The sequence below is a fragment of the Cinclus cinclus genome, chromosome 5 (genome assembly GCF_963662255.1).
Source record: "Cinclus cinclus chromosome 5, bCinCin1.1, whole genome shotgun sequence".
In the NCBI taxonomy this organism is placed as follows: domain Eukaryota; kingdom Metazoa; phylum Chordata; class Aves; order Passeriformes; family Cinclidae; genus Cinclus; species Cinclus cinclus.
The window spans coordinates 52,113,920-52,134,462 of record NC_085050.1 but is presented as its reverse complement, the minus strand read 5'-3'; the positions used below and the strand labels follow the sequence as shown (position 1 = coordinate 52,134,462).

The 20,543-nt window shown below is 43.2% G+C and overlaps 1 protein-coding gene across 4 annotated transcripts in view; it reads right to left on the bottom strand.

Annotated features, from left to right (window-relative positions):
- PPP3CA (protein phosphatase 3 catalytic subunit alpha) overlaps positions 1-6,556 on the bottom strand; it is a 170,430-nt gene extending 163,874 nt beyond the window's left edge. For all 4 annotated transcript variants that reach the window (XM_062493819.1, XM_062493817.1, XM_062493816.1 and 1 more), the window contains exon 1: positions 6,279-6,556. In XM_062493819.1, coding sequence (XP_062349803.1) covers positions 6,279-6,336 — 58 coding nt within the window. In that variant the 5' untranslated portion in view covers positions 6,337-6,556. The remainder of the gene's footprint in view (positions 1-6,278) is intronic.
- Between the last annotated feature and the right edge of the window lie 13,987 nt (positions 6,557-20,543).

The following is a 20,543-nucleotide window of genomic DNA, read 5'->3' as shown; positions in this document are numbered from 1 at the left end:
CATTCCTTGAAGCTATTAAGAAGAAACTAATCCCCTATATACTGCTTCAACATCACCGAGAAGCCTAAGATAAATTAATATTCCCACTTAAATGGAGTACCAAATTAACTTACAGTCCTGCTTTTGTACTATAAGTAGGAGCCATTAAGTAAAACAGAAGAAACTGGAAAAAAGCCAGGAAAGATGAGTTGGGAGTATCCAAGCTACAGGTACTTATTTATTGACATTGCCCAAAATTACTTTTGATAAAAAATTCCTTCAGAAATACCAGACAGAAAACACCGTGCTGCGTTCTAGAAGCCTAGAACTACAAAAAGATAATTTAAAATATCAAGTTACATAAGTAAGTATATTTTACATATTATCTTCCTGCCACAGCCCGCACTGAAATGCAAGTATATCCATGGAACAACTATTATGTCTAAGTGGGACACATACGATGGAAGAAAATACCATTCAATCTGGGTATGGATAACAGAGAAAACAACTGTTCTCTACAACATCCCCCTACAGAAAATTACCTCAACTAGCTCATATTTTCCAATTAAGTTAAATGGTGTTATCATCCAGTGTGTAGTCCTCTTTCAAGATTACCAGCAGTGGTATTAAAAGCACCAGCTCCCTTGCGAGGCTCAGTCAAAAAGAGCAGGCAACAGAAGGCAGCTTTAGCCAATGTGGAATTCAGAAGCATACAGAAGGTTTTTAACACACAAACAAGGCAATTTTGTGCCTCACTTCATATCCTCCTACAACTCAGCACACTCTGGCAAGCCACTCTCATTACACAGAGAATGGAAAAAAGTCTCCCACCTATGCAGTGCAGGAATAACTATAACTCTTTAAGAAAGGCTCCCTTCAGCATGTGCACTATTTCCTCCCTATGCCTATACAGCAGAAGACTTGTTTCACTCAGAGGGTTATTTACAAAATGATCTTAATGACTAAGAGGCTCAGCGAGTTCATAAATCAAAACAAATCTCCAGCTTTATTACACATAGTCAAAGACTGTACTTTGGTTTTGTTTCAGTTTCTCAGCACCACACATTCATAATCCCTCATGGGCATTACACATGTACCACATACACAGGTTCACACAGTGTAAAACATGCAAAGACTGCAACACCTAAGTGTCATCCAGTTGATAAAATCTACTGGTCTTACATGTATTCACTTAGTTTTGACACAAGGTAAGAACAAATCAGTTACATACATAAAAAAACACAGCACAGCAACCTTGTTTTCTTTCCTAAAAAACCTAATATCTCTCCAAGTATATTCAATTGTTTTCTGATCTTAGGTGCCTCTCACACAGCTTGTTTCATAAAGGTACCAGGAAATTTGCAACTATGTAGTTACTAAAACTGAGGTGGATGTACACCCATTTCTTCAAATGAAGGTAAAAGTGGATAGGGAAGAGAATCAACCCCCAGCTGTACCAGTGCCACCTCTCTGGTATAGCTGTGGGTGGATTCTCCAGTTAAAGTACAGCTTGAACCCAGATGCAGTCTTCCTCAGAGCAAGCAGCATACTCCTAAGTACTACAACAATAAATTAATTAAAAGTAAAGTGAAGTCAGCTTTCCTATGCCAACAGGAACAGCTACAAAGCAATTTCTTCCTTTTCCTCATGAGGATCAGGTAGACGTAATCTTCAGCATCCCCAAAACAGAGGCATATCATCCTTTACTCTACTGTATTGAACAGTTATAACTATTTAAGTAACCCAGGTCCTAGCCATAAATAAGCAATACTCAGATTTACACCAAAATATCCACCAACATTACAGACGTTCAGGTCAACACAATTGCTCAAAAAACACTGAAGCACTTGCAGGACACATGTACACTGGAAAAATTGAACTCAATTCAAAGTGAGACAGAGGCAGGCTTTTGCAATTCACCAATGCTGGATTCCAGCCTGGAGCACAAGCCTCTGGTGAATACACACAAGTCCCCCTGGACTAATGGGAATTAGCAATGAAGTTTAGAGTTTCCATTATTGACAGCAATTTTACCTCTCACAAATCTGAGATTAACTCTGATGGTGACATATCGATCGTGAGCTGGCATTCACATTATATTACAAACAACTGTTTGTAATATAATATGAACTGTTAGCCTGCACTTTAGGAGAGCATTAAAATGACACAGTTTGAAATTCAGACAGCAGAGAGTGATGTCTGGCTTTACTGTGTGTTGTCAATTAGTGATATAAGAACGTACACCTTCTCATGCAACCCACAAGAGGAAAGGACAACAGCAAGGACCACAAGCCATGGCTACAGCCCTTCTAAACAGCCAAGACAGAATTATTTCATTAAAACTCCACTTCCAAGAAAAAAAAAAAAGCACCAAATAAACAAAAAACCCCACACAAAGTATGCAAGCATCTGACCTGCCCAGAAAAAAAAAAAATCAAAACAATTATTGTACCTAACTAACAGCAAGATTTCCAAGAAATACGGACTTCATTTTTTTTGTATGACTACTCCAGCTGACTTTCAAAGTTTTTATAAGATTAGTATGCTTTAGTGCAGGATTCCTGAGAGGCACTAGTGCAACACTAAATACTTAGAGGAGGTCAAGTAACATGATACACGGCTTTTCCTTCTCCATGGGTGGGGTCCAAATCTTGCTTATGTCAGTAGTAAGCAAAAGCTGTTGACATCAGGCAGCTGAGCCATGTGGAATGAGCTACTATCCTCAGTCCAGTTTTTCCTGGACAGGTATTCCTAACTTCACAAGAACAGACAAGCCCACACTCTGGCTGGCAAGACTCAGGAGTTAGAAGCAGCACAGATAAGGAGTAGCTTCCTCAGTCCTGAAAAAGGACACGAACTTTTAACATTTTTAACATTCTGTTCAAGTGAAAGCGGCACCATAAAGCTAACAAAAAGGCAAGGAACTTTATTTAATAAGTACATCAAGTCAGCTCCTCCTGTAACAGTATGTTATTCTGAGCCTTGATCCCACAAACTTCTGAATGTACCTGAACACAGAGTTTATCATATTTGCAGTCAACAGACCAAACTGTTGCTCCTCTACAACAAGACAAAATGCAGAGAGTAAAGATCAAATGCATAATTTGCATCACAACATACATACCATCTCAAGGAGAGCACCCGAGTAAATTGAAAGTACCCCTCAAACCATAACTGCATTCTCTGGATTATTCTCTGGACTAATTTTACTTTTTCCTTTAGCTCAACAAAACAGATGGTTTTGTCAACTTTAACAGACACTAATTTGCTCCTGGAAACTTAACATTACACACAAACTTGAATTTCATCTTTATACTGCTCCTTGTAGGACAGTGAGATTTGCATCACAAAGCCAGAAGACTAGGACGTTAAAAACATTAGGGGCTCCCAAGACTTTTTCCCCTCTTCCCAGAAGCATGTTTTATTTTTGAGTCAAAGCAGTTTAAGTACAGTTCAAACAATTCAAAAAGCAAAGCAAACGTGAGATTAAATCCTCGCCTATGGAAATACTCCACTTCTCAGTATACGTGAGCCTTTTAAGCACAAGAAGCAAAATACAAAACCAAACCCACAGCAGCCTCCTGAAGAAGCAGCTCTCAGCCAGAAGCAATTTGCACAAAGCTGCTGGATCTGTAATCCCCCCAAGCCCGTCCCACCGTTACGTAACAGTGCCAAGCCAGGATTTTCCACCAGCCAGCTCAGAGTTACTGTTAGGAAGAAACATCTCCTCTCACACACCAGCAACAGAGAGGGTTTTAAAAAAAAAAAAAATCAACAAAAAATAATAAAATCAAACCAAAAAAATCCCACACAGGCAAGCAGATGGAAAAATTTAATCCAGAGACTACATCCATGTTAAAGGCATTTCCTTCAAGTAAGGTTTTAAATTATATTCTAACTTAAAAGAACTTAACAAACTTGCTTTCTCAGGTTACACCTTACCAGTCTTGGAATATCTGTTTTTTCTCTCTAAAACGACAAGACTTCATATATAGGTGCTCACAATGTACCCTTTTATTTGTTCTTTATTAATTTAATACTGCAAGCCCATTTCAGTTGTTCATCTCAAGAGGGTACAAACCATGTCCTATATGACAGAAATAACAGAGTGATCTTTCCTTTATCACCACCAGTTGTTTTCTTGATTTCTTTAGTGTCCATATGAAGGCAGCGTGAAGTGCCTATGATGCAGCAAAGAATAATGCTATTAACAATCAGTTTGCTGCGTACTACACTCTTCAGATGCTATTTTAAGACCTTAAAAGGATTTCAATATTTAATAGAGGCCTGAACCAGTTAAGCAGATCTTCACATCTACACCCAAACACAAACAGCAGGGGCAATGGACACCCAAGCAGCATCTAGGTTATTTTTCTTGAAGATCAGAATTCAGTTTAACCAAGTTGATTACTCTCCGAGTTGCACTGTAAAAGTATTTAACTACACATACTGTTAATTTTTTTTAGAAGTAGTGGTTTTAGATATTTGAGACATTTACATGTGTGAAAAATGAAAAGAGCAATTGCTGACAAAACATGTTTAGATGAGCTGAAAGAACCGAAGGTTTTGTAAATACTCAAATAATTCCTATTAATGGCAAACATTGTCTTAAGCCAAAGAAAGTTCTGCCACAGCAAAGATCAGGATGTGTGGCCATGTAGTAGGACCAAGCAGATAAAGAAAATTTTAAAAAGACACCCGATAATCATGAAGTTCTCCTAACAGGATGGCCATTTGTTATTTCTACAGGAGACCAGTATTAGTTAAACACACTTTAAAGCTGATTCTTGGTGTGATATAACAGACTGAAACTTAAACTGTAAATATTCCAGATATCACAAAGCAAAGGTGAATTTACAAGTGATTTTCCAGAATTTCTTGCAATTATGTATCTTACAGAATATCTGAATATCTACAATTTCATTTGAAGGGGCATAAAATGGGAAAAGGCATAAGACAGTAAACACAAAACTATAAATAACACACCTTCCCAAGTAATACTTGCACCGAGTATTTCATTCTGGCATACACTCATGTAAATACACAAGTGCATTTATTTCAAGTCCATTTCCATTCCTAGCTTCCCAGGATCTGGACACACGCACGCTGCACCTAAGATTTGTGCTCTCCACCACAGCACACGGGTTACAACCTAACTGGGTGCAATACACTAGAGCTAGGTACGCTTGGCTGTGTGCCCAGTGCGGAAGGAAAAAAAACAAACAAAAAACAAACAAGGAAAAAACCGAGACCACTAAATACACGCGCACTTCCTACACACCGAGAAATGCACATGTGCAATTTACATCAGGCATCGCCCCAGTAAATAAAACCTTGGTCGGTACTGCGAGGCACAACGTGTTGTTAAGCCAAACTCTTAATTTGTTTATACGGCCGAGGCTGGCAGCACATGCGTACCTCCGAAAAAGAGCAAAAAATCATGGAGCCCAACCGTGTTTGTGCCGAGCACCCTCACGCACATCTGCACGCGCACTCGGGAGCACGGCCACGGTACGCCCGCCTGATAACTTCACATCCCAGCAGGCCGGGCCGTCTGCAAGAGACGGCGATGGAGGAGGAGAAGGAGGAGGAGAAGGAGGAGGAAGCAGCCTCCGCCGCCTCCCACAGCGCCCGCGGCCCGCGCCCACGGCGCGCTCCCCCTCGGCCGGCATCCCCGCCGCGGGTGCCGCGGGGGCGGCCCTGCGGGAGCGGGGCACGGGGAACCGGGCGGCGCGACCGGTCCGCCAGCAGCGGCGCTCGGTGTGGGAGCGGAGCCCCGGCTGCTGGCACGGGGAGGTTTCCTTGCTGCATGCAGGGAGCAGAACGGCAGTGACAAGCGGCGGCGGCGCAGCCTGCGGGGGGGGCGGGGGCGGCTCCGGGGAGCGCGGTCCGGAGGAGAAGGAGGAACGGGGATGCCCAAAAGAGCAGGCGGGCTGGGGGAGGGGGCCGAGCCCGGCCCTCCTCTCCCCCAGGCACCGGGGCGGGGGAGGAAGCTGGGGCTCCCCCTCTCTCTCACGCCAGCCCTGTGCAGCGCCTTCAAGGCGGAGGGGGGGAGGCGGCGGGGGGAGGAAGGGGGGGAAATGCTGCAATGTAGCGCCGGGCAGGCAGGCGAGGGAAGCCGCAAACCCTCCACTGGGGCCCGGCGCAAGCCCCCGGGCCGAGCCCACCCCTCCCAGCGGCCGCGCCGCCGGCAGCCCCGCGGTACCTGCCCGGGGCGGGGAAGGGGAGACGGACGCGACCCCAGCAAGAGGCCCGGCGGGGGGACCCGGCCGAAAGGGCGGCGGGGGCGCAGCACCCACCTTTCACCACCCTGTCCGTCGTCGATAACTTGGGATCGACGGCCTTATGCTCCGACATGTCCGGCAGCCGGGGAGGCGGCGAGCCTCTCCCCCCTCGGGCAGGGCAGGCGCGGGCTACGGCTACCGCTGCGGTCACGGCCCCGGCTCCTCTGCTGCGGCCGAAGTTGCCGCGTCCCGCCGCCGCTCGCTGGCTCGGCTGGGCTCTGCCGCGCGGTGCCTTCCTCCTTCGTCTTCCTCCACCCCCGTCCTCCTCTTCCTCCTCCAGTTAATTATTGCTCGTTTTCAATCACGCCTCCAGGCTGTGCAGGACGGCTCGCTCTTCCCCCCCCCGCCAAAGACCCCGACGACAACACGCGCGGCGGGCGGCTGTCAAGCAGCGCCGGCAGGAAAAGCCGCGAGTGGACGCGGGCAGCAGGAACAGCCAGGTTGCACACGCAGCGGCCAGCCCTGCGCTTCCTTCCTCCACGGCGCGCCGCTCCGGCTCCTCCCGCCGCCGCCACCACCACCACGGCCGCCGCCGCACGGAATCGGGATCCGTGATCCGTGTCCTTCCCGCCGCCCCCCGCAGGGTCTCTCCCCCGGCTCGCACGGACACCGGCCGCGGCCCCGCGCGCCGCTGCACACGCTCCGCCGCGCAGCCCCCGCGCGCCGCCCGGCCCCGCCCGCCCGGCTCCTGCTGCCGCGCGCCGCCATTGGCCCGCGCCGCTCTGCCACTCACCGCCCCGCCCCGCCCCGCGCGCCGCGCCGCCCAGGTGCGCCCGCCCGGGCCGCGCATCCCCCGTCGAGCGCCGGCCCGGCCCGATCCGACCCGATCCGATCCGACCCGATCCGATCCGATCCCGCCCGGAACGGTCCGCGTGCGGCTGCGGGAGGGAAGCCGCTACCTGCCGCTCACGGGGGCGGCGGCTGCGCGCCGGGAACCGCGCCCGGTGGCCGCGCCTGCGTGCCCGGCCGCCACCCCGCGCGGGTGCGGAGCGCCGGTCGCTGCCAGCGCCGGCCCCGTGGGGTGCCCGCCCCGAGCTGGGGCGTCCCCGGAGAGGGGACACGCAGGTACCGGCACGGGCTGGTCTGCGCGAACGGGAAATTTTCCTAAGTACCCTCCTTAAGCCGGGGGGTTGCTGATCCATGCCCTCGTGTAAAGGAAAAATACATCCACCGCCCCTAGGTGTGCGTGCGTGTCTTGCCCAGCGCACCTGGCGCACCCCAGCTTGGGGCATGGGCTGGCGCAGCCTGCAGCGCTCGGCCTCAATGCTGGGGCACAGCCGTCCCCTCCAACGGGCCTGCGAGGACAAATCGAATGGCGAAACATGGGTGAGAAGAGCTCGCCCTCCCCCCCCCCCGGCAGCTGGAAGACAACAACTCTCGCTTCATGTTTCTTAGAGGATTGGAAAGTAATATACGTCTGTGAAGGTGTCCTCCACCATTCCAGACAACATAAATATTATTATGGGCTTGTTTATACATGTTCTGGAGGAACTATTCCTGACTAATTTCATGACTAATTTCCAGAATAAGGCTGGGCTGTTCCAGCTTAGTTTAACACCATGAGTTTTAATTAAAGAGAAAAATAGGGCACACCTGTTCTCGAAGAGGGATGTTTACAGAATTGTTGTTGAATAACTTTTGTATAGATGAGCCTAGAATCAACAGATGCCTAACCTGGCTCTTCATTTCCCTCTGGGGTGACGTACAAGTTGCTTGCTTAGCAGATACTATTGCTTTAGATAGCCACCAAGAATATAAGATGGCAGTTGTGACACACACTCTGCTTTGATTTGCCTGACATTTTTAGGGGACGTTTTGTTGGCTGTCTTTCTGGTATTTTCTCTGAGCATGGGAAGACATTGTATGTCACTGACATTTAGTATAGCAGCATGAGTTCTCAGCTTGTTCCAACAACTGTGGTGAGCTCCATGTGCTGTGGCCATCCTCTTGTCCCAGGAGCACAGACTAGCTGGATAATAAAGTTGCCATCTGAGATTCCTATTACAATGGTAACATGAAAATGTGAAACAGAGCTAGGGCGCAAGTGGTGGTGTCTTATTTATGCACAGAAAAATCCTGAAGTCCATGACAAGTAATCAGACATCTCCCCATATGGTAGGCGTACTTCATAAAGCATGAAGTGCACAGAAGAATCTGAACAGAAAAAAATCCTACATCTTCATCGCCACTGCTGGGAAACACTGCCCAGCGGCACTTGGTGCTTGGATGTGGAGGAAGAGACAGCATGTGAGGAATGCAGCATGGCCAGTCTTGCTTACACATTGTGGGCCCCAGCTTCATGAGGTGTGGAGGACCAGTTTGGATCCATTCTTCTATGACTGCAGGCTGTTTGCATGAGTCATCTGGATTTGTCTTCATAGGCTGGAGTAACAGAGATGCTGGATCTCTCAAGTTTACATTTGCACTCCCATTAATCAAGGACAAGACTTCAGCTCTTATTTTTTAACAAGAAAGCATCATTGCTGCTTATTTAAGGACACCCCGTGTTACAACTCCAGAATGTTTGTATTAATTCTGAAGGTTATATAGGAGTTATTTTTTAAAATAGTTTTCCTTTCCTTCTAGTTTTCAATTATAACATGCAATTCAGGCTATGTAAAGCTCTTTCATTATATCTTGTGGAGGGTCTCGATTATTCATCTGTTGAATGTGTTTAGTCTTCCTTTTCAAGGAAGAATCCCTATTTCAGGTCGTTTCATCTTTAGGAGCATTCAGATGAGCTTTTGTAAGACAAAGGTCAGCAACACAGCCAAATACCACGTATCATGCCACTTCTGCAAGGTATGATACAGCTGAGCTTCAGATCACAGGTGTAAGACCTTATAACTACTCTGTCATGGTGTGCTGAAATCTTAACCCCACAACTTGTTGCAGTATCAAAATCTTTATCCTTGCTGTGATAGAGGGAAAGGAAGGGAGAAATCACCAAACATGATCTTTGTTCTCTGATAATGGTAGCAACAGAGATACTGTATTTCAGATTTGTGTTAGTAGTAAAGGTTGTATAGGCATTCCTTATGACTTAAATCTGTTCTTCAAACCCATCCACACAGGTGGTCCTTCAGGTTTTTCTCACACTCCTTAGTCACAGAAAGATTTATTTTTCATGAGATCTGAGTCCTATTAGATTCTTTCTTCTCATTTAACAGCAGGAAAAGAATATGAAGATCACATCTTTGAATGAAGAGAACACAGTCAGTGGATTCTGGGAAAATTCTAACACATTTGACCTCTTGCATCACTAATCCCTAGTAGCATTGTTAGTCATTTCATCCCCTAGCAGAATAGAAGCCCAGCACGATATGTTGGAAGCTCTGATCTTCCAAAGAGCAGTCACTCCTGATTACTGAATTTGAGAACCAGCTCTGTGAGAGCTGGGGGAGAGATTTTTTTTCAAGTATGGAATAAGTTAGTACCCACCTCTTTGCTTCAGATGAACAGTTCTTTTCCATTTTAGCTGAGATGTGACAGTTCTTTTATGTACATAGCAGCTCTGGAAAGTAGCATCCAGCTGAAGTGGAAGGAGGAATAAATGCCCATACAATGAGAAGTCAGTAATTTTAACCCAGACTTTCATAAAGACACACAAACTGAGGGATTTCAAACTATGTCATAGATCCCATGAAAAATTAGCTATCAAGATTTCTTGGCTCTATTTCAGCAGCAAGGTGAGGATTATTTTGTAGTCATGTAGCAATACTTCTGCCCACTGACTCAACCAATTTAGATACTGTTTTAAAGTATTGATTGCAAGAGGTAGTGTTTAAAATTTTAATCATTATTAGTAGAGAAAGACTTCTAGCTACAGGGAGTCTGTCCTTCCTGCATTATTGTTAGCCTCTGGAAGTTCTGGCTTCACATCTTAATAAATGTAAGTTTGACGGTATCTTGGAAGTAAAGGGGAATTAGCAAGGGCCCTTAAGTACTATGATGGCTGGATGGAAAATACATACAACAAGGTTAGTCTGGATATTGGTGCTGCTTTAACTGATGATTTTCCTGATTTTTCTTTCAAGAGAGATGTGCAGTTGTTTTGGTTTAACTTCCCTTCAATATAGAAATTACTGGGAATTCTCAGCATCTGTGTATCTATGTCTGTTGCCTAGGCTATAGCCTCTATAACATCATTGTCTACAAGATTAAAACCATTACATATTAGTCTATGTTGATAGTGTGTCTTGAGGAGATGCTTCATAGTGAACTCAATGTTCTGTTACAGCTCACAGTCACAACAGTGACAACAAGCACCTAAAACCTTCAAAATAACTAGATTCATCTACATTTAACTAAAATAAATTTGATACCAAATGTCATATACTTGCCTTGGATAGGCAGTATAATTTATCAGTACTCCACATGTCATTTGGTTTCATCTCATCCAGGAGAGGAAATTCACCCCAGCGTAGAGAGCCTATACAAAGGGCATATAGCAATTTAGATCACCATCAAGGGGCACTGCTCAAGAATTTTTCTGACAAGTTTTTCCCCTCTTGTTCTACCTCAGTATACAAGAGGAAGATAGATAAAGGGCCTGTAGCAAATATATTCTTTCTATCACTGAAATGGTTTCTGGTTATGTTTGCAAGAAGAGGGAAAGTTCAGATGGCAAAATGCATAACCCATCACTAAATGTATCCTCTCCTTTCTTCACACATGGTCTTCATGGATCCACTGTGGGCACTTAACCTGTTGGTCATCAGCCTCTCTGGAGCTTTGCACGTTTTTCCCAGTGTATATCTGTTAGGCTTTTGGCTTGGCTAATTATGCAGGTTCTGGATTTTGTCCTGAAGCTTTTAGCAGAATTTATATGTACTGTTAATAATACTGTGCATGGTTTAGAAAGCAAAGCTAAATAGATAATTCTATAGAGAGTCATGGGATGGATGATACCAAAAGGAATTGGGTTGCAATAAAATGCAAGCAATGGCATCTGGAATACAGAAGAGAAAAAAGTTAGCTACAAATTCCAAGATGCTGAATCAACATGGAAAACAGTCACAAATGGTGCCACGAACAGTTATACAGAGCTTGACTGACATTTGAAAAGTCAACAAATAGTAAAAGAGAAGAACACCACTGAGAAAAAAATAACCTTGAGCCCTGGAAATCGTTTACCCCATGCCAAAACTGGCCTGCTTACAAGAAGTTTCAATATAAAAGAAGCATAACTGTGGTCATCTAAGGCTGCAAATTAATATTTGCATTCAGATTAAGCCTCTGGTGCAAAACTGATCCACAGGTCATGCCTGTAATCCCTCACAGCATGCAGACTCAAAAGAAATCATGCAAAAGACTTCCATATCTGTCCCCATTCCAATACTGCTGAGAAGCAGCCTAACACAAGTTTCCTCTACTGCTGTTTCAGATTTCCTAAGAGGCACATACTTCCATAAGACTACTCCAGTAAGCCCAAAGGTGAAGACCAGATAAGAATTGAGTTTGGATAGGAGTGAAGCCAGCATAAGAATAAATCAAAACCAGGAATGGAAAGAGTAATCTCAAACTGAAAAGCATAGTCAGAAAGTCACACAGCCAGGTGTTTGAGAACCAGAGACCCTATTGTAAGTCAAGTCAGGACTGGGACAAGGTGAGGTATAGGAGCATAACACAAAGGAAGCAGGAACAAGGAATCAAGACTTAGCAAACAAGAATGAAAGGCAAAAGAGTCAGAAACAAAACTACAGCCAAATGGCACTGCAGGCTGCCAAGAACAACTGGTGGAGTTGCCTGACACATCTGCTGTTAGAGGAAATTAGCCAAGCTTTAGCTCCTGCACAGCTGGGCCACAGTCCCAGTTGCCCTATTGCATCCAGCTGCAGGGCCAGTAGCCCAGGCAAAGCCCAACAGTGTGGTTAAACATTCATTGACTTAAAACTTGATCTGCAGGAGTAGCTTGTCCCTATAAATTTATTGGTGCAAGCAGCAGGTTTAAGTCAATTTATGTATCCAGTAGAACACTGCACTCATTTGCCTAAATGTGTTTAAAATTATTGCTTTAATTAAGCACTGCAAGTTTGTGCAGTGAAAATGTGTTTACTGTAGAAAAAACAAAAAGCTGTTAATCTGAAGGCAGGCAACAGTGCCGAGGTTCCCAGAAGTGGAAAGACATCCCCTCATCTCCCCCTACTGGTGTGCCCGTCCCCGAGCTTCTGCCTGTGCCAATACGTTGTGAAACTGAAAGAAAGGACCCTTGGGAGCAGCTTCCAGCATCGAACTGTTCTCAAGATGTTGGCAACAGCTTAAAAACACAGTCCTGCTATCAAGAATTAGTCAGTTGCTCCCAGGGAGTTCATCCTGCAGGCTCTGGTTGTTAATTAGACATCGTTTTTAATGGGAGTCTACAGAATACAGATTTTGCAAGGGGCTCTAGGATGTTATCCCAGTGAATATTAAAATCTTTCAGAAAATATAAATTAAGAAAGGAATAGAAGGAAAGCTCATTGCATTTTAAAGATGTTCTTGCAGTAGAAAACGTCATGACAGACCAATGCCTGTTGAGAGAAAGGAACAATATTTGAAGGAAATGGGAACAGCAAAGTAACAAGATACATATTCATTTTGTATTATAAGTATCCATGTATAGCTGATTTACCTCTGGCGTGTTATTGAAAACTACTAGTGACAGAAGCAGCTGAACAGATCTGAAGTAAGACATGATACCCAGAGTGTATAATACCCAGGATGCTTTTCTGCCTCCTTTTTCAGGAGCAATGCTGATGACAGAGACAGAAGAACAAAGAGGAATGACACAAGAACAGAGAGGAATGTATGTAATTACTTTTGCACGAGTAAGCTTTGTTTGTTTTCATAGAGATGCCATGATTTATTATTTAGCTTTGTTGCCTTTATGGCCTGAAAACAGTACAGATTAAATCCCTGCCACTTTAAAGGTTACATGTATGGAACACATCGTGGAGTAAATGATTTATTCAAGTGCCATCAGTGCCAGCTGAGGACTCAGTGGTAAAAGACCATAACTAGTGCTAAGAGTGAGATAATTAATCATAGTAAGTTGATACTCAAGGAACAAACGCTAAAAACTTTGATTTAGTTGCCAAAACTCTCAGAAAGTAAAGTGTATTGTGATGTATTATTTAAAGAAGCATAGTGAATATGAAAAGGAACAATAGACTAGAAAGTGTTTTCCAGCATCCTCCTGTGCTATGTCTTTTCTGAGGAACTTTAGAATGAATAAAAAAGGACAGAATAATCTGATCTCTGAATGCATGTTTGTAAAATTCACAAATATTTTCAAAGCAAAATACTGAAAACTAGATATTACCATATAGTTTAAGGAGCTCTAATTAATGTAACTGCAATATTGAATTAGATGTAAATAACTTAGGTTGGCTTAGTGGTAGCACTACAAAATACAAACATCTTCAGTTAAATTTCAGACTGACCATAATTTTTGCATTGGAAATCCAGATTCTCACTTACCCCAAGGCTTTAAACTGCTGTACAATGCAAAGCTGCTTTTTAATGGTTATCAGTTACACTTACCTCACTTAAAATACATTTTATGTTCCAAGGGTGATGTAGAGCAACCCTAATGTAAGGGAAAACAGGTTTCTAATTTACTAAAAACATTACCAACCAGAGATACAAATTCAGTGCTACTGTCTTAACCAACAGCAGCAATGGGACTCTGTCACTGTAGCACTGCCCTTCTAGTTTCACGAGGCTTTCCTGCAGGGCAGCTTGCAAGATTAGGTATTAATCTCATTAATAAAAACCCACAGAAATATTGACAACCAATCTCTCCCCTTCTCCCCCATGCACCTATGTCATTGGAAAACATCAGCCTCAGGCATTGCCACAGAACATCCTTTCAATCATATTTTAGTCAAATTGTTTTTCATCAGCTCCTCAAATTTTATGTAAGAAGCACATGAGACCCTTTAATCTTTCCTCCTCCTCCCTCACTTCTTAAAACAAAGTTTCAGTGCTCTGTACTTACTCAAAGAATGGCATTCAGCACAGTGAGGAGTGTATAAATCTTCTGAATTGCTAAAAAAGTGGTACCCAGAGGCTGTTTTGGTTCTAGATGATGACAGTCGAATGCACAGGACTGGAGAACACAGTTAAAAAATACTCAGAGAATTTATTATACCTTTCAAGTATCCTTAGCAGCAGAGACGCAAAGGTTACTGATGTATTTGAAATGATGGAACTGCCTGGCTTCATCCCTTAAAAAGGAAGCAGGAACAATAGCTCAGCTGAAGTGCATCTACAGCAGTGAATGTGGCATAGGCAACCAAAAGGAGGAGCTGGAAACCAAGGTGCAGCAGGAAAAATATGACATAAGTTACCATCATTACAACAGTGTGGGTTGATTCACACAGCTGGAGTGTTGTAGCAGATACTACAATGGGTGTAGGGATAGGCAAGGAGAGGTGGCAGGGTAGCCCTGTATGTTAGAGTGGCTGGATTGTCTAGAGCTTAATGATGGTGGGACTACTGATCTGCTGGAGGTAGGAAGCCTTCTTCAAAGAGATCTGGGCAGGTTGGATCAATGGCTGAGGCCAACTGTATGAGGGTCAACAAGGTGAAGAGCTGGGGTTGTCAAACATTGGAACAAGCCCCCCAGAGAAGTGGTGGAATCACAATCCCTGGAGGAACTTAGAAGACTTATAAATGGGGCATTAGGGACATGGTTTAGTGATGGACTTGGTGCTGGGTTATCAGTTGGACTTGACCTTAAAGGTCTTTTACAGCCTAAATTAATCTATGATTCTTATTGGTACAAAACACATCCATTCTTTAAATAGATGTGCTCTATAGGATGGGACAATTTCATCATCTCGATTTTAATGGCTTGTGAAAATAATTTAAACTTAAGGCAAGGAGCAGACATTAACACTGTTCAAAACTATTAGGATGTTTCTTATTGTGTGGAAGCAAACACTTTTCAGTTACTCTTGTTATCTTAGTTTTGACAATAAACCCAGTACTTGTGTTCTTTCCTTTATATGATACTACTTTCTGCCTAAGAAGGAAATATTTCTCTAACTCTCCTGGAGTTCACAGCTATCCCAAGAGTAATGACTTCTTGCTGGTTGTCTTCCAAAGGATGTTGTCAGCCCCTCAGTAGTTCATTTCGGGTGAAAATAACCGTTGTGCCAAGGCCAGGACAAGATCATATACCAAATAAGTCCCATTAAAATCTTCAGATAAGGCATAAATTACATTTAAGTACTACAGTGCTGTCCTCTGCTTAGTAATGAATTAATCTAATATCTGCAAAAATAGGTTTGCTCTGAGTTAAAAAATCGACAAGTGCTTATCCTGACCTCAGAGTGGGATTGGTGAGGCTTGCAAAACTGAGTAGCCCAGGACATACATGCTCTGCCAGATTCTCAGGAGTTTTCCACTTAAATATATCAGCTGGGAGAGGGCTGATGACAACTATACCGGTGAAGGATCTGCATGCTGTTACAATACATTGGTCCCTGGATATTTGAAGGCTGGGTGCAGCCCTGGCACCATGACTCATGCCAATGCCAAACACAGAAGTCACAGAGAGTACTAGAAGCATGTGCTTGTGCCATGTTCCCTCAGCTGGGAAAGAGTGTCATGTCATGTCATCTCTGAATCTACCTATTTTAGTTATGGAGCTTACAGGAAGAGAAAGGGACAGGAGACAAGACAGAGGAAAGTGATTGCTGCTATTCAGATATACAATTAAATGATGTCTAGCAGATGGCAGATGACCTGAACTCCATCTCTAAAATACTTTCCTTTTGCCTCCTTCCTGTCCAGACTTAGCTTGAGCTGTCACTTTTTATCCTGGATCCAATTTTTTTCAGTCATTGGGTCAGCTGGGGAAAAAAAAAAAGTGTTTACTGGAAAGAAACAAGACAAATGGATGCTTCCAACACCATATAATTAGAGTGCAAAGCATAGCCACAGATAAAATATAGATGCCTGTAAAATATGGGGACCAGACCTTCTGCCTTACTAATGCAATTATTCATATACATGGCAACACAAATATGCTATGGAAGGGAATCTGTGTCAGTGGTAGTGTTTGTTCAGATAGTCACTTGCATAAACGTGGGCTCAGATGGAGAATATGCAGTGGGGAATGACTGGTTCACCTCCTTCCATTTCTGTGTCCTCAAAATTTTCCTCTTTTGTTTTCACTTCTTTTCTCTTTTTTTAGTTTGATTTTTTTATTCCCCCCCCTTCCTCATTTTGGAAGTACCTGGAAGAGTATTTCAGAATAGTTGTGTAACAGCATGCTTCCCTTTAAGAATGTTGATTGCACCTTGCAGTAAGCATACAGATTCTTCTAGAAGAACCCTTCCATTAAAGCTGCTGTTCCCGCCTTTCCTCCCAACCTCCCTCTTCTTCTTTTTTCGCTCATCTTCTTAGCTCTGTTGTAGCCCATGGTGAGCAGTGATAGGGAAGGATGATTAAGACACTGCTGTGACATTTTCCAGTGATTCTTTTCCAGGAAGGAACCATTTCACAGACTCCCAGCATATACTTTCATAGTGTCCAGAAGCACTTTCCAAAGTATTCTGGCAATTCTTAATTTTAAACTCCATGATTTTAAATGGTCACGAATTTCTCCCAATCAGAGTATGTACTTTGAATGCCCTCAATCTTTCTCTGGCCACTGTCTTTGAATTATCTATCAAAATAAATTAGGGTAAACTCTGTGTCGCTCACAAACAGAGATGAGCTTAGTAAATCTGGGGTTTTCCTATTTTAAAAATTGCTAATACTGCTCTAAATATATAGTCACTGCCAACAGTAACACACATAGCAGCCAGCTTCCATCTGCATTGAGATTTCCCAGGCACCCTGTATGATATCACTCCAGAAACTACTAAGCCTTGGCAATAATCAGAAGATTGGTGGTGGCAAGGCAATCTAGAAACAATGGATGAAGCTAATCAAGGAGGCCAATGAAATAAATACTAGCTCAAAACTGAGGAGGAAGAAACTGCTGACATACTAGGAGCAGACACTGGCCTTTCACCTGAAATTCTTCATATTCTGCATATCATGCATATATAATATTCCCATTCTGTGAAGAGCATGTAGGAAAACTTGTATGAAGTAATACTAAAAACATTACGCTGAATTTCTCCTAAGAGTATGCTGATTTTCCAAATGGAGAAGGAAGAAGAAAGAAGACTAATACCCTTCTGTCCACCCTGCTTGCCAATTGCAGAGATTCATTTCATTTCCTTGTGCCAAAAAGCTATTTAAGAAATAAACAACAAGAAGTTTCACATTTCACATTGAAAGATACAGATCTTGGAAGCTGAACTCAGCAAAATTCACACTGAAAACAAGACACATGTTTTTAACACTGCGAGTAATTAACCAGAGGGATTGCTTGGCCTGGAATATGCTGGGGACACTTGGAGCTTTTAAATCACATCAGGGTGTCTATAAAAATATGCCATCTGATTCAGCTGCAAGATACTGAACTCAGTGTAGAAATTGACCCTGCTATGAAGAAGGTTGGACTAGATGGTCCCAAGGGCTTTAGTGATTAGGAAGTACACTAAGGAGCACATCCAAGTGTAAAACCCAATTTGCACAAGTACTGGTAATGCACACAATTTATGAATTCACTTTTGTTGAGAACATCAAGCACTCAAATTTAGAATTAGCTCTCTGTGGTTGCACTAGTCATACTGTAAAACAGAATGTATGCAAGAGGAAGAAAGTGTGGCTTCAAGTGCAACCAAACCAAAACTCCAATTAAATGTGATCCCCACATTTGCACATCTTTATGTATTCATTTTTTTTAAAATCACTTATTTTTAATAGCCTGAAAATCAGGAACTGTATTCCAGTAAAAATAACACAGTGACCAGCTACAGCTAGAGAATGAAAGGGCATCAGCTCAGGAAGGCACTGCTTAACCCTGCATTGACCAACACCAAGCTGTTGAGACTCCCAAGCACTGTGTTTCTTCTGAGACACCTATGTGTCTTCATAATTTAATTTGTATAATCCACAGTAAACCAGAGTATAGTTACAGTTCTGTCAGTTTTAGAGCCCCACAAAGCAAAATCCTTGTCCCAGAGTGTAAAGAGAAAAACTCCATTTTGCTCTCATCAGCCACTGCCAGAAAGAAATTTCAGCCCTCACTGTTGGAGCTTTCCCTTGGAGCACTGGTCACCAAGACCAGGCAGCAGGAATGCAGTGAAGCAGTTTGCACAGCTCATGCCTTGTTGGTTTGCATAAAAGTTTGGCTTTTATCCAAAGAGCTAGAATACATGGCAGCTTCTCATTCCTGGGAATCATATATTTGAATGCTGAATGCCCTGCCACCTCCAATTAATTCAGAAAGTTCTTTATGGCATTTTATGCCAGCAAATTTATCAATTCAGCCTGCTGACTATGCGAGTCTTTTTTTCTAAATACTCCACACTGAATATCTATAGGCAAGTAAAAGATGCATGAAAGCACAGCACTTTTTCTTAGTTCAGTGACAAAGTCTCTTTCTTGGCTGCTTCATGGCACTGACACTTAGGACATCTTTCTAGTGATACTAGTACAAATTATTGCTGATAGCCCATCATGATCTTGCTTAATTTTTTCCAGGTGTTCATTTGAATATTTTCATTCATTTGTCAGATGAATTTCACCAATCAGATTAGCTAGATGGAACACTTTGCCCCTAATTTGAACCTTGTTTACGTTTTTATCAGGAAAAAAAAGGAAGGAAACATTCAAGCCATTAAAGTCAGTGGTTTTACCTTACTCCTCAATTACTCAATTTATTTCAGTGAAGCTCCACAGTCTTCCACAAGAGCTAAATACGTCTCCCAGTATATTTTTACTGCCAAGAATAGTCCATGTGCAATTCAGAATGCCCTGGGCTGCCACTGAAGGAAGGTGCCATGGTGATCTCTGAGACACCAGACCTCTTAGTTGAGATGTCAAACTGAGGTCCCCAGAACATCATTTCCAGACAGTAAGACTAAACCGAACTAGCTGGGGACATCACAGTCCTGGCTGCACAGTTCTCCTGCAGTAGTGAGATAGTTGTTCATAATTTTGCAATACAAACTCTGCTCTAGAGTTTCTTCATTTTTGATTTTGAGAATTGAGAAGCCTGGAGCTCAGTGCTTTTTCAAAATGTAATACGTGCCAGATGCATATTTGTCCACTGCATGATTATGTAAGAGTAGATCAACAAGTCTCTCTGCTTCTCCTTTCCCATGGCACAGCAGACGTGATTTAAATCCCAGTCTGTGATGTTTGCTGTGTGGTGATGTCTTTCCACATGAAAGGTTTGGGATGTCATAGGCCACAGGACCAGAGATAGGCAGCTAGCTATCAGTGCTGCAAGATTTCCTAGTCTATGGCTAGATATTAAATAGCTTTAACAAACAACAACACTCCAAACCATCTTTCCTTAAAGCATAATTTCTCCATCCTGAAACCTGCAGGGTGGGATTTGGTCAGAACTGATCCACCCACCAAAAAGTTCCGAATTTTAGGAAACTTTGACTTATCAATAAACAAAATTTGCAGAGGAAGAGACATACATCCTTTGATTTTACTGATTTCTTTTTTTTTTCCCTTGCCACCCATTTATATGAGCTTTTAAATCTAGATGATCAAAGCAATATGTATTGTAGAAGTACAGGAAAAAGAAAGCCCTTCACTCTCAGTTGTTCAGGCCCACACACTACTACTGAGGTACCATTTTGATGTCCTGTTCTGGCAGCTGTGTAATTATATCTCAAGTAGCATAAGTAGATTCACTGTGCACACACTCACTGAAAGAGAGATGAACAACTGCAGTGGCTTTCAAGAGAAGATTTTTATACTGATGCTCTTTCTGCTGCTATACAAAAATTCTTGTAGTGAAGTCAGTGAATCACAGTAATATGTAAGTGTTGACAGCTATTTATGTTAGGTCCTTTTGAATTTGTAAACAGAATATGACAGAACTAAAGCAAACACCAAGAGGTTATTTTGCACTCTGCTGAACTACACAAAGTGATATAAAGACATTTCAGGAAAGTTTTATCGAGCTGGAGAAAAATGCTGCACTGTAGGATGAAAATTGAATATTGTTTCAGAGGAAAAGCCTTCAACTGAGAAAGTTCATCCTTGTAACATTGTGCTGGTTCACGTGAGCTTCCCATTTGTATAAAGCAGATGATTCCCAAACCAGGTGTGCTCAGTGTGTGCACATGGACAGGAGGGTGCAGTGCCAAAGCACAGGCTCTGTATGAGCTGCACAGGCTGCTGTGGCCAGTGTCACCTCAGCACCCA